At 51.8% G+C, this 13,609-nt stretch overlaps 1 protein-coding gene across 2 annotated transcripts in view; it reads left to right on the forward strand.

Moving 5' to 3' along the window:
- The first annotated feature begins 496 nt into the window (after window positions 1–496).
- The window catches only part of spi1b (Spi-1 proto-oncogene b), a 212,111-nt gene continuing 198,998 nt past the window's right edge, over window positions 497–13,609 (forward strand). For both annotated transcript variants that reach the window (XM_041197766.1, XM_041197767.1), the window contains exons 1-2: window positions 497–740; window positions 846–939. In XM_041197766.1, coding sequence (XP_041053700.1) covers window positions 717–740; window positions 846–939 — 118 coding nt within the window. In that variant the 5' untranslated portion in view covers window positions 497–716. The remainder of the gene's footprint in view (window positions 741–845; window positions 940–13,609) is intronic.

A 13,609-nucleotide genomic window follows, 5' to 3' on the forward strand; every position in this document is an offset into this window, starting at 1 on the left:
TGTAATTCAATGGTCTGTCTTCTCTCTCTTGCACTCCTTCGTACCCTCTGTTGGGCAATAGGATTACTGGTGTCGAATGTGTCAATTTGAAAAGCAACTCTCCCTCCATTTTGCAAACCATCCTGGAAGACACAGCTTCAGCTTCTGTCATCCACTCTTTTCTCTCCCATTGTTAGCCCAGGGGAGAAGCCCTATGGGGAATTTATCTAGCTGCCAACACTTAAGAAAGGAACTGTTGGTGAAGAGGACTCTGGCCCACCCCACAGGGCATCTTCCTCAGCCCTGACAAGCTAGCTGGAGCATCAACCCTAGACATCAGGGCCCTGTCTGCTTGGCCTGGCCACTAAGGGTTTGCTTCTGTCTCCTCTGTGGATGAGCGGAGTACACTCAAGAGAGAGAGAGGTGGAGTCTGCTGACACCAGCCCTGATCAGGAGGTTCCTGTTTCTCTGGGTGCTGGTTACTAACGCTCTGAGGCAGCGGCTTCTAGCCAAGTGATAGGCGCGCCCAAAACTTGCCAAAGTTGACCAAGCACTCACTCTGGTGAGCCCGGTTACAGGAAATCCCTCATTGGGAGAACAACTGGAGAAGGTGCGGCCACTGTTTCTGCTGCTGGACAGGTGTTGGGGATAAAACAAAAAGTATGTTTCTGGCTGTCTGAGGTGGATCCTACCAGCTTCCCCAGAGGGATTGCTCCCGGTTTAGCAACCCCACAGCTATGGAAGGTTATCTCATCGCTCCAGTAAGTACAACGTCGCCTTTGGTACCCACCATTGATTCTCTTGGGGATATTGTGACTTGCTCCTCGGTTCTTAGTTGTGAGTGTGTTTCTTTGAATTAATTGCAGTATCCCGAGGATATTGTTGCTTACGACAGCGATGTTTGCAGACAGCCACATGAATATTACACCTTCCTGAGCAGCGATGGAGAGAGCCATAGCGGTGAGTTGCCCTCTCTATCTCATCTCTGGCCACGGCACCTGAACGTTTCCCGGGACAGGGTTGGCTCAGTGAATCGGAGTGTGGCGACAGGACTGGCCAGTTTCATAAGTCAGAGATATTTATTTGCACATGTTCCAATTGAATCTCGATTAGACAATTTTCCAAGTTGAATCTGCGGCTAAGTTTCTAATCCTGGTGGGAAGCTGAGAGTCCCGAATTGTTGCTCGCCAAGACTCGGCTTCACAGCTCTCATGAAAGTGTTAGTTATCAGAATCAAGATAAAAGGAAGAGGCTTGAGGTTAACCTGACCACAGTGCAGAGTAAGACCACCACACAGGGCAGAGCTACCCGGTAGAAAGGAACATTTTCATTCATGTTCATACTTAAAAGCGAGTTTCTATAAGCAGATCCACGTCCAGCTGCGGACTGAGACTTTGGCATGAGCTGGCATCTCATCGCTATCCTTCGGTTTGGTCTTACACATTCCGTATGTACACCAAACTGGCAGTGTAAACCAAACTGGCAGTGCACTACAATCAGGCTGAATTGTCAGTGCAATTTATCTCCACATAAGATAATTATTTGGAAGCAGACAAACAAAGCTGCTATCTAGCGCTTGTGCCAGATCTGAAACATACTGTCTGAAAGGGTAAGGGAAGCAGATTCAACAGTCATTTTCAAAAGGGAATTGGATAAATACTTGAAAATATTGCAGGGCTAAGGGGAAAGAGCAGGAAAGTGGGCCTAATTGAATAGGTCTTCAGACAGCTCAGCGTGGGCAGAACGGGCTGATCTGTGCTGTATCATTCTGATTCTATGCAAACTCATTGATACTTATAAAATTCCTATAGGGCTCGACAGGATAGATGCAGGAAAGATGTTTCCCCTGCTAGAGGGGTAGGGGGTGGTTGAGAACTAGGGGACACAGTCTCAGAGTAAGGGGTAGGCCATTTCAGATTGAGATCAGGAGGAATTTCTCCACCCAGAGGGTGGGAAATCTTTGGAATTCTCTATCCAGAGGGTTGTGGAGTCTCAGTCATTGAGTACGTTCAAGACAGAGATCGATAGATTTCTAGATACTGATGAGATAGAGGGATGCGGGGATAGTGCGGGAAGATGGTGTTGAGGGAGAAGATCAGCCATGATCTAACCGAATGGCTGAGCTTGAGGGGCTGACTGGCCTACTTCTGCTCCTATGTTCGTAAACTGCCCCAAAATGAAAAGTAGAGAGCTGGATCTTTGGAAATTCATTTATGCGAAGGTTGTGCAGTAAAGTAGTTTGCATTTCTCATCACCTCACTGTTAATACAGGACTCCCATCAGTTAAAAATCCTGCTGTAATCCAGGCAGGAACATTTCAAGATCGAAAGGGCCCTTTTGAACTGTCAGGCCTTCAGGATATTAATCACTTCCACCTCTCAAGCAGATATGGGGTCAGCAACAGCTTTGTGGTTGTCCAGAGTTTTGTTTCCTTTTGACATCTGTTAGTAAATTTTGCAAGTCAGAGCTGGTGGTGAGAAATGCAAGTGTGCAGCCACCAAGCTGTGTGTGACAGAGACAGTATCAGATGGTCGGCTAGGATGGGGCAATTCTGGGTTCATCTCCAGAGGAAAATAAAACCATCTTAGCATCTGACAGGAGTCTGAGAATTCATGTTGTATCACAAATATCCAATTGAGCCCAGCCTGCAAGCTTCATGTGAACTGAGAGCCTTTCTGGAGTCTCAGTGAAGGTAAAGTCCTCCTGCACGATTGGGAACTGAGCAGTCAATTACCCCAGTCAATATTTATATGTCAACCACTAAACATAGATTATTAGATCATTATTGCTGTGTGTGAGATCTTGATGTGTATACATTGGCTGCTGTGTTTCACATATAACACAGTGATTGCACTTTGAAACCATTTAATTGGCTACAAAGCATGTTCGGTACAGCTTGTGGAAGTAAAAGGCAGGTCTTCCTTGCTTTAACGAGACTGATTTCAGTCATTGACGCCAGGATCTTTGGTATGTTAAATCAGAATGCCATCTGAAACAAAGACTGGGGAGTGACGTGTCTCAGTCACCACTAACTGGTCACTATGAAAACAGTACACAAGGTGGGGCAATGACGCAGGGCGACAATTCGACACAGGATAAATGCCAATAACTGGACAGAACAACATCACAGACAGGACAACATGAAAAGGCAGGACAAAAGTACAGGACCGGATAATCTGACTGTACAGGAAAGCAATACACAATAAAACACAAATTCAGGACAGGACAGCAAAACAGAATAGCAGAACAAGATTGACCAGGTCAGCAACACGGGGCAGAGCCACAACACAGAGCAGAGCCAAAACACAGGGCAGAGCCACAACACAGAGCAAAGCCACAACACAGGGCAGAGCCACAACATTGAACAGAGCGACAACACAGGGCAGAGTGACAGCACAGGGCAGAAACACAACACAGGAAAGAGGCAGAACAAATGGCAAGGCAACAACACAGGACAGAGCCACTACACAGAACAGAGCCACAACACAGAATAGAGACACAACACAGGGCAGAGCCACAACACAGGGCAGAGCCACAACATAGGGCAGAAACACAACACAGGGCAATGTGACAACACAGGGCAGAAAAACAACACAGGACAGAGCCACAACACAGAATAGAGACACAACAGAGGGCAGAGCCAAAACACAGGGCAAGAGAACAACACAGGGTGGAAACACGACACAGCGCAAAGCCACAACACAGGGCAGAGCCACAACACAGGGCAGGACAACAGTACAGTGCAGCACAACAACACAGGGCAGAGCCACAACACAGGGCAGAGCCACAACACAGAATAGAGACACAACAGAGGGCAGAGCCACAACACAGGGCAAGAGAACAACACAGGGTGGAAACACGACACAGCGCAAAGCCACAACACAGGGCAGAGCCACAACACAGGGCAGGACAACAGTACAGTGCAGCACAACAACACAGGGCAGAGCCACAACACAGGGCAGAGCCACAACTCAGGGCAGAGCCACAACAGAGAATGGAATCCCAACACAGAATAGAGACACAACACAGGGAAGAGACACAACACAGGGAAGAGCCACAACACAGGGCAGTGTGACAACACGGCAGAAACACAACACAGGACAGAGGCAGAACACAGGACAGGGCAACAACACAGGACAGAGCCACTACACAGGGCAGAGCGACAACACAGGGCAATGTGACAACACAGGGCAGAAAAACAACACAGGACAGAGCCACAACACAGAATAGAGACACGACAGAGGGCAGAGCCAAAACACAGGGCAAGAGAACAACACAGGGTGGAAACACGACACAGCGCAAAGCCACAACACAGGGCAGAGCCACAACACAGGGCAGGACAACAGTACAGTGCAGCACAACAACACAGGGCAGAGCCACAACACAGGGCAGAGCCACAACACAGGGCAGAGCCACAACAGAGAATGGAATCCCAACACAGAATAGAGACACAACCCAGGGAAGAGACACAACACAGGGAAGAGCCACAACACAGGGCAGTGTGACAACACGGCAGAAACACAACACAGGACAGAGGCAGAACACAGGACAGGGCAACAACACAGGACAGAGCCACTACACAGGGCAGAGCGACAACACAGGGCAGAGCGACAACACAGGGCAGAGCAACAACACAGGACAGAGTCACAACACAGAGCAGAGCCACATCACAGGGCAGAGCCACAACACAGGGCAGGACAACAGTACAGTGCAGCACAACAACACAGGGCAGAGACACATCACAGGGCAGAGCCACAACACAGGGCAGGACAACAGTACAGTGCAGCACAACAACACAGGGCAGAGCCACAACACAGGGCAGAGCAACAACACAGGACCAGCCACAACACAGGGCAGAGCGACAACACAGGGCAGAGCAACAACACAGGGCAGAGCCACGACACAGGACAGGACAACGACACAGGGCATGACAACAATACAGGGCAGGACAACAATACAGGGCAGGACAACAATACTGGGCAGGACAACAATACCGGGCAGGACAACAACACAGGGCAGAGCCACAACACAGGTCAGGACAACAATAAAGGGCAGGAGAACAACACAGGACAGAGACACAACACAAGGATGAACACCGACACAGGGCAGAGCCACGACACAGGGCAGAGCCACAACAGAGGGCAGAGCCACAACAGAGGGCAGAGCAACAATACAGGGTGGAGCCACAATACAACGCAGGAAAAAAATGCAGAGCAGAGCCATCACACAGGGCCGAGCCACAACACAGGGCAGGACCACAACACAGGGCAAAGCCCACAAGACAGGGCAGGACAACAATACAGTGAAGGACAACAATACAGTCAAGGACTACAATACAGCGAAGGACAACAATAAAGGACAGAGCCATAACACAGGACAGAGCCACAACACAGGGCAGAGCCACTACACAGGACAGAGCCACAACACTGCGCAGAGCCACAACACAGGACGGAGACACAACACAGGGCAGGACAACAACACAGGACAGGATAACCATACTGAAGAGGACAGGGTAGGAGAATGATATAGGGCAGGAGAGCGATATAGGGCAGGACAGCAATCGAGGACAGGCCATTAACAGACAACTGGACTACAGCAAACGACAAGGCAGAGTCACAACACAGGATAGAGCCACAACTAAAGACAGCCACAACACAGGACAGGAGAACAACACAGGGCAGAGGCAGAACACAGAGCAGAGGCAGAACACAGGCCAGAGCCAGAACAGAGGACAGAGCCTGAACACAGGACAGGACAACCATACAGAAGAGGACAGGGTAGGAGAGCGATATAGGGCAGGAGAGCGATACAGGGCAGGAGAGCAATCGAGGACAGGCCATTAACAGATGACAGGACAACAACAGAGGACAGGGCAGATTCACAACACAGCGCAGGACAACTAGACAGGGCAGAGCCACAACACAGGGCAGGACAACAATACAGTGCAGCACAACACAGGGCAGAGCCACAACAAAGTACAGAGCCACAATACAGGGCAGGACAACAATACAGAGCAGGGCAACAATACCGGACAGCACAACAACACTGGGCAGAGCAACGACTCAGGGCTGGACTACATACCAGGGCAGAGCCACAACACAGGATAGGACACAACACAAGGCAGAGCCATGACACAGGACAGGGCCACGACACAGGGCAGAGCCACAACACATGACAGAGCCACAACAGAGGACAGGACAACAAAAAAGGGCAGGAAAACAACACAGGACAGAGGCACAACACAAGGACGAACAGCGACATAACTCAGAGCCACGACACAGGGAGGAGCTACGACACAGGGCAGAGCAACAATACAGTGCAGGACAACAATGCAGAGCAGAGCAATCACACAGGGCCGAGCCACAACACAGGGCAAAGCCTCAACACAGGGCAGGATGACAACACAGGGCAAAGCCACAACACGGGACAGAGCCACAACACAGGGCAAAGCCACAACACAGGACAGAGCCACAACACAGGACATAGCCACAGCACAGGACATAGCCACAGCACAGGACATAGCCACAGCACAGGACAGAGCCACAACACAGGGCAAAGCCACAACACAGGACAAAGCCACAACACAGGACATAGCCACGGCACAGGACAGAGCCACAACACAGGACAGAGCCACAACACAGGACAGAGCCACAACACAGGGCAGGACGACAACACAGGGCAAAGCCACAAGACAGGGCAGGACAACAATACAGGACAGAGCCACAACACAGGGCCGATCCACAACACAGGGCAGGACGACAACACAGGACATAGCCACAGCACAGGACAGAGCCACAACACAGGACAGAGCCACAACACAGGACAGAGCCACAACACAGGACATAGCCACAGCACAGGACAGAGCCACAACACAGGACATAGCCACAGCACAGGACAGAGCCACAACACAGGACAGAGCCACAGCACAGGACAGAGCCACAACACAGGACATAGCCACAGCACAGGACAGAGCCACAACAAAGGACAGCACAACAACACAGGGGAGGAAGACAACACAGGGCAAAGCCCACAAGACAGGGCAGGAAAACAATACAGTGAAGGATAACAATACAGTGAAGGACAACAATAAAGGACAGAGCCATAACACAGGACAGAGCCACAACACAGGACAGAGCCACAACAGAGGACAGAGCCACAACACAGGACAGAGCCACAACACAGGACAGAACACAGCCACAAGACAAGGCAGAGCCATGACACAGGACAGGACAACAATAAAGGGCAGGAAAACTACACAGGACAGAGGCACAACACAAGGAAGAACAACGACATAACGCAGAGCTACGACGCAGGGCGGAGCTACGACACAGGGCAGAGCAACAATACAGTGCAGGACAACAATGCAGAGCAGAGCAATCACACAGGGCCAAGCCACAACACAGGGCAGAGCCTCAACTCAGGGCAGGACAACAACACAGGGCAAAGCCACAACATAGGGCAAAGCCACAAGACAAGGCGAGACAACAAGACAGTGAAGGACAACAATACAGGACAGGAGAACAACACAGTGCAAGACAACAACACAGGATGGAAACACGACACAGCGCAGAGCCACAACACAGGGCAGAGCCACAACACAGGGCAGAGCCACAACACAGGGCAGGACAACAATACAGAGCAGGGCAACAATAGCGGGCAGAGCCATGACACAGGGCAGGACCACATACAAGGGCAGAGCCACGACACAGGACAGGACACAGCCACAACACAAGGCAGAGCCACGACACACGACAGAGCCACAACAGAGGAAAGGTCAACAGTAAAGGTCAGGAAAACAACACAGGACAGAGGCATAGCACAAGGACGAACAATGGCATAGGGCAGAGCCACAACACAAGGCAGGACAACAACACATGGCGGAACCACAACACAGGGCAAAGCCACAAGACAGGGCAGGACAACAATACAGTGAAGGACAACAATACAGTGAAGGACAACAATACAGGGAATGACAATACAGGACAGAGCCATAACGCAGGGCAGAGCCGCAACACAGGGTAGAGCCACATCACAGCGCAGGACAACAACACAGGGCAAAGTCAAAACACAGAGCAGAGCCACAACACAGAACTGAACCACAACAAAGCACAAAGGACAACACAGGACAAATCACGAGACAGAGCAGAGCCACAACACAGGGCAGGACAACAACACAGGACAGGATAACAATACAGAAGAGGACAGGGTAGGAGAATGATACAGGGCAGGAGAGCGATACGGGACAGGACAGCAATTGAGGACAGGCCATTAACAGACAACCGGACTACAGCAAATGACAGGGCAGAGTCACAACACAGGATAGAGCCACAACAAAGGACATAGCCACAACACAGGGCAGAGGCAGAACACAGAGCAGAGGCAGAACACAGGCCAGAGCCAGAACAGAGGACAGAGCCTGAACACAGGACAGGACAACCATACAGAAGAGGACAGGGCAGGAGAGCGATACAGGGCAGGAGAGCGATACAGGGCAGGAGAGCGATACAGGGCAGGAGAACGATACAGGGCAAGAGAGCGATACAGAGCAGTAGAGCAATACAGGGCAGGAGACCAATCGAGGACAGGCCATTACCAGATGACAGGACAACAACAGAGGACAGGGCAGATCCACAACACAGGGCATGACAACAACATAGGACAAGACATCCATTCAGAAGAGGACAAGGCAGGAGAGCGGTACAGGGCACGAGAGCGATACAGCGCAGGACAACAATCGAGGACAGGCCATTAACAGATGTCATGACAGCAGCAGACGATAGGGCAGAGCCACAACACAGCGCAGGACAACAACACAGGGCAGGGCCACAACACAGAGCAGGGCCACAACACAGAGCAGGGCCACAACATAGGGTGGAATCACAACACAGGGCGGAACCACAACACAGGTCAGGATAACAACACAGGTCAGGACCACAACACAGCACAGGACAACTAGACAGGGCAGAGCCACAACAAAGTGCAGAGCCACAACACAGGGCAGGACAACAATACAGAGCAGGGCGACAATACCGGGCGCCACAACAATACCGGACAGCACAACAACACTGGGCAGAGCAACGACTCAGAGCAGGACCACATACCAGGACAGAGCCACGACACAGGATAGGACACAGCCACAACACAAGGCAGAGCCATGACACAGGACAGGGCCACGACACAGGGCAGAGCAACAACACATGACAGAGCCACAACAGAGGACAGGACAACAAAAAAGGGCAGGAAAACAACACAGGACAGAGGCACAACACAAGGACGAACAATGACATAGCGCAGAGCCACGACACAGGGCAGAGCTACGACACAGGGCAGAGCAACAATACAGTGCAGGACAACAATGCAAAGCAGAGCAATCACACAGGGCCGAGCCACAACACAGGGCAGAGCCTCATCACAGGGCAGGACGACAACACATGGCGGAACCACAAGACAGGGCAGGACAACAATGCAGGACAGAGCCACAACACAGGACATAGACACAGCACAGGACAGAGCCACAGCACAGGACAAAGCCGCAACACAGGACAGAGCCACAACACAGGGCAGAGCCACAACACAGGGCAGAGCCATAACACAGGACAGAGCCACAACACAGGACAGCACAACAGCACAGGGCAAGACGACAACACAGGGCAAAGACCACAAGACAGGGCAGGACAACAATACAGTGAAGGACAACAATACAGTGAAGGACAACAATAAAGGACAGAGCCATAACACAGGACAGAGCCACAACAGAGGACAGAGCCACAACACAGGGCAGAGCCACAACACAGGGCAGAGCCACAACACATGACAGAGCCACAACAGAGGACAGGACAACAATAAAGGGCAGGAACACAACACAGGACAGAGGCACAACACAAGGACGAACAGCGACATAATGCAGAGCCACGACACAGGGCGGAGCTACGACACAGGGCAGAGCAACAATACAGTGCAGGACAACAATGCAGAGCAGAGCAATCACACAGGGCCGAGCCACAACACAGGGCAGAGCCTCAACACAGGGCAGGACGACAACACATGGCGGAACCACAAGACAGGGCAGGACAACAATACAGTGAAGGACAACAATACAGGACATAGCCACAGCACAGGACAGAGCCACAGCACAGGACAGAGCCACAACACAGGGCAGGATAATAACACAGGGCAGAGGCAGAACACAGGGCAGAGGCAGAACACAGGCCAGAGCCAGAACAGAGGACAGAGCCTGAAGACAGGACAGGACAACCATACAGAAGAGGAGAGGACAGGAGAGCGTTACAGGGCACGAGAGCGATACAGGGCAGGACAACAATCGAAGGCAGGCTATTAACAGATGTCAGGACAACAGCAGATGACAGGGCAGAGGCACAACACAGGACAGAGCCACAACACAGCGCAGGACAACAACACAGGGCAGGAGAACAACACAGTGCAAGACAACAACACAGGATGGAAACACGGCACAGCGCAGAGCCACAACACAGGGCAGAGCCACAACACAGGACACAGCCACAACACAAGGCAGAGCCACGACACATGACAGAGCCACAACAGAGGAAAGGACAACAATAAAGGTCAGGAAAACAACACAGGACAGAGCCACAGCATAAGGATGAACAATGACACAGGGCAGAGCCTCAACACAGGGCAGAGCCTCAACACAGGGCAGGACGACAACACATGGCGGAACCACAACACAGGGCAAAGCCACAAGACAGGGCAGGACAACAATACAGTGAAGGACAACAATACAGAGAATGACAATACAGGACAGAACCACAACACAGGGCAGAGCCACAACACAGGGCAGAGCCACAACACAGGACAGAGTCACAAACAGGGCAGAGCCGCAACACAGGGCAGAGCGACAACACAGCGCAGGACAACAACACAGGGCAGAGCCACAACACAGGGCAGAGCCACAACACATGACAGAGGCACAACACAGGGCAGAACAACAATAAAGTGCAGGAAAACAACACAGGATAGAGGCACAACACAAGGACGAACAATGACATAGCGCAGAGCCATGACACAGGGCGGAGCTACGACACAGGGCAGAGCAACAATACAGTGCAGAGCCTCAACACAGGGGCAGGACGACAATACAAGACAAAGCCACAACACAGGGCAAAGCCACAAGACAGGGCAGGACAACAATACAGTCAAGGACAACAATACAGGAAAGAGCCACAACACAGGAAATAGCCACAGCACAGGACAGAGCCACAACACAGGGCAGAGCCACAACACAGGGCAGAGCCACAACGCAGGACAGAGCCACAACACAGGGCAGAGCCCCAACACAGGGCAGGATAACAATACAGGGCAGAGGAAGAACACAGGGCAGGACAGGAGAGCGATCCAGGGCAGGAGAGCAATCGAGGACAGGTCATTAACCGATGACAGGACTACAGCAGATGACAGGGCAGAGCCACAAGACAGGGCATGACAACAATACAGGACAAGACATCCATGCAGAAGTAGACAGGGCAGGAGAGCAATACAGTGTGAGAGAGCGATACAGGGCAGAACAACAATCAAGGACAGGCCAATAACAGCCATCAGGACAACAGCAGACGACAGGGCAGAGCCACAACAGAGTGCAAAGCGCAACACAGGACAGAGCCACAACACAGGACAGAGCCACAACTCAGGACAAATCACAAGACAGGGCAGAGCCACAACACAGGGCAGGACAACAACAAAGGATAACCATACAGAAGAGGACAGGGTAGGAGAATGATACAGGGCAGGGGAGCGATACGGGACAGGACAGCAATCGAGGACAGGCCATTAACAGACAACCGGACTACAGCAGACGACAGCGCAGAGTCACAACACAGGATAGAGCCACAACACAGGATAACAACACAGGGCAGGATAACAACATGGCAGAGGCAGAACACAGGGCAGAGGCAGAACACAGAGCAGAAGCACAACACAGGACAGAACCACGACAGAGCAGAAAGCATAAAACAGGACAGAGCCACAACACAAGACAAAGCACAACTCAGGTCAGAGCCACAACACAGGACAGAGCCACAACACAGGACAAATCACAAAACATGGCAGAGCCACAACACAGGGCAGGACAACAACACAGGACAGGATAACCATACAGAAGAGGACAGAGTAGGAGAACGATAAAGGGCAGGACAGCAATCGAGGACAGGCCATTAACAGACAACAGGACAACTACAGATGACAGGGCAGAGCTACAACACAAGAGAGAGCCACAAAACAGAACAGAGCCACAACACAGGAAAGGATAACAGCACAGGGCAGAGCCAGAACACATGGCAGAGGCAGAACACATGAAAGAGCCTGGACACAGGACAGGACAACCATACAGAAGAAGTCAGGGCAGGAGAGCGATACAGGGCAGGAGAGTGATACAGCATAAGGACAGCAATCGACAGGCCATTAACAAACAGGACAGCAGCAGACGACAGGGCAGAGCCACAACACAGGGCGTGACAACGACACAGGACAAGACATCCGCAAAAAGAGGACAGGGCAGGAGAATGTTACAGGGCAGGAGAGCGATACAGGGCAGGACAACAATCGAGGACAGGCTATTAATAGACATCAGGACAACAGCAGGCAACAGGGCAGAGCCACAACACAGGACAGAGCCACAACAAAGGGCAGAAACACAACACAGGTTAGGACAACAACACAGGTCAGGACCACCACACAGGTCAGGACAACACAGAGCAGGACATCAACACAGGGCAGAGCCACAACACAGGACAGAGCCACAACAAAGGGCAGAAACACAACACAGGTTAGGACAACAACACAGGACAGAACCACAACACAGGACAGAACCACAACACAGGACAAACCACAACCCAGGACAGAGCCACAACACAGGTCAGAACCACGACACAGGACAGGACAACGACACAGGGCTTAGCCACAGCACAGGGCAGCACAACAACACAGGGCAGGACTGCAACACAAAGCAGAGCCAGAAAACAGGGTAGAGCCAGAACACAGGACAGAGCCACAACACAGGGCAGGATTACAACACAGGGCAGGGCCACAACATAGAGCAGAGCCACAACACAGGGCAGGACAACAACACAGGACAGGATAACCATAAAGAAGAGGACAGGGTAGGAGAATGATACAGGGCAGAAGAGCGATATAGGGCAGGACAGCAACCGAGGACAGGTCATTAACAGACAACCGGACTACAGCAGACGACAGGGCAGAGCCACAACACAGTGCAGTAGAACAACACAGGGCAGGAGAACAACACAGTGCAAGACAACAACACAGGGTGGAAACACAACACCGTGCAGAGCCACAACACAGGGCAGAGCCACAACACGGGGCAGGACAATACAGGGCAGGGCAACAATACGGGGCAGGACAACAACACAGGGCAGAACCAAGACACAGGGCAGGAACCCATACCAGGGCAGAGCCAGGACACAGGACAGGACACAGCCACAACACAAGGCACAGCCACGACACATGACAGAGCCACAACACCGGACAGGACAACAATAAAGGGCAGCCAGAAAACACAGGACAGAGGCACAACACAAGGACGAACAACGACATAGGGCAGAGCCACGACACAGGACAGAGCAACAATACAGTGTAG

The sequence above is a fragment of the Carcharodon carcharias genome, chromosome 10, assembly GCF_017639515.1.
Source record: "Carcharodon carcharias isolate sCarCar2 chromosome 10, sCarCar2.pri, whole genome shotgun sequence".
Lineage (NCBI taxonomy): Eukaryota > Metazoa > Chordata > Chondrichthyes > Lamniformes > Lamnidae > Carcharodon > Carcharodon carcharias.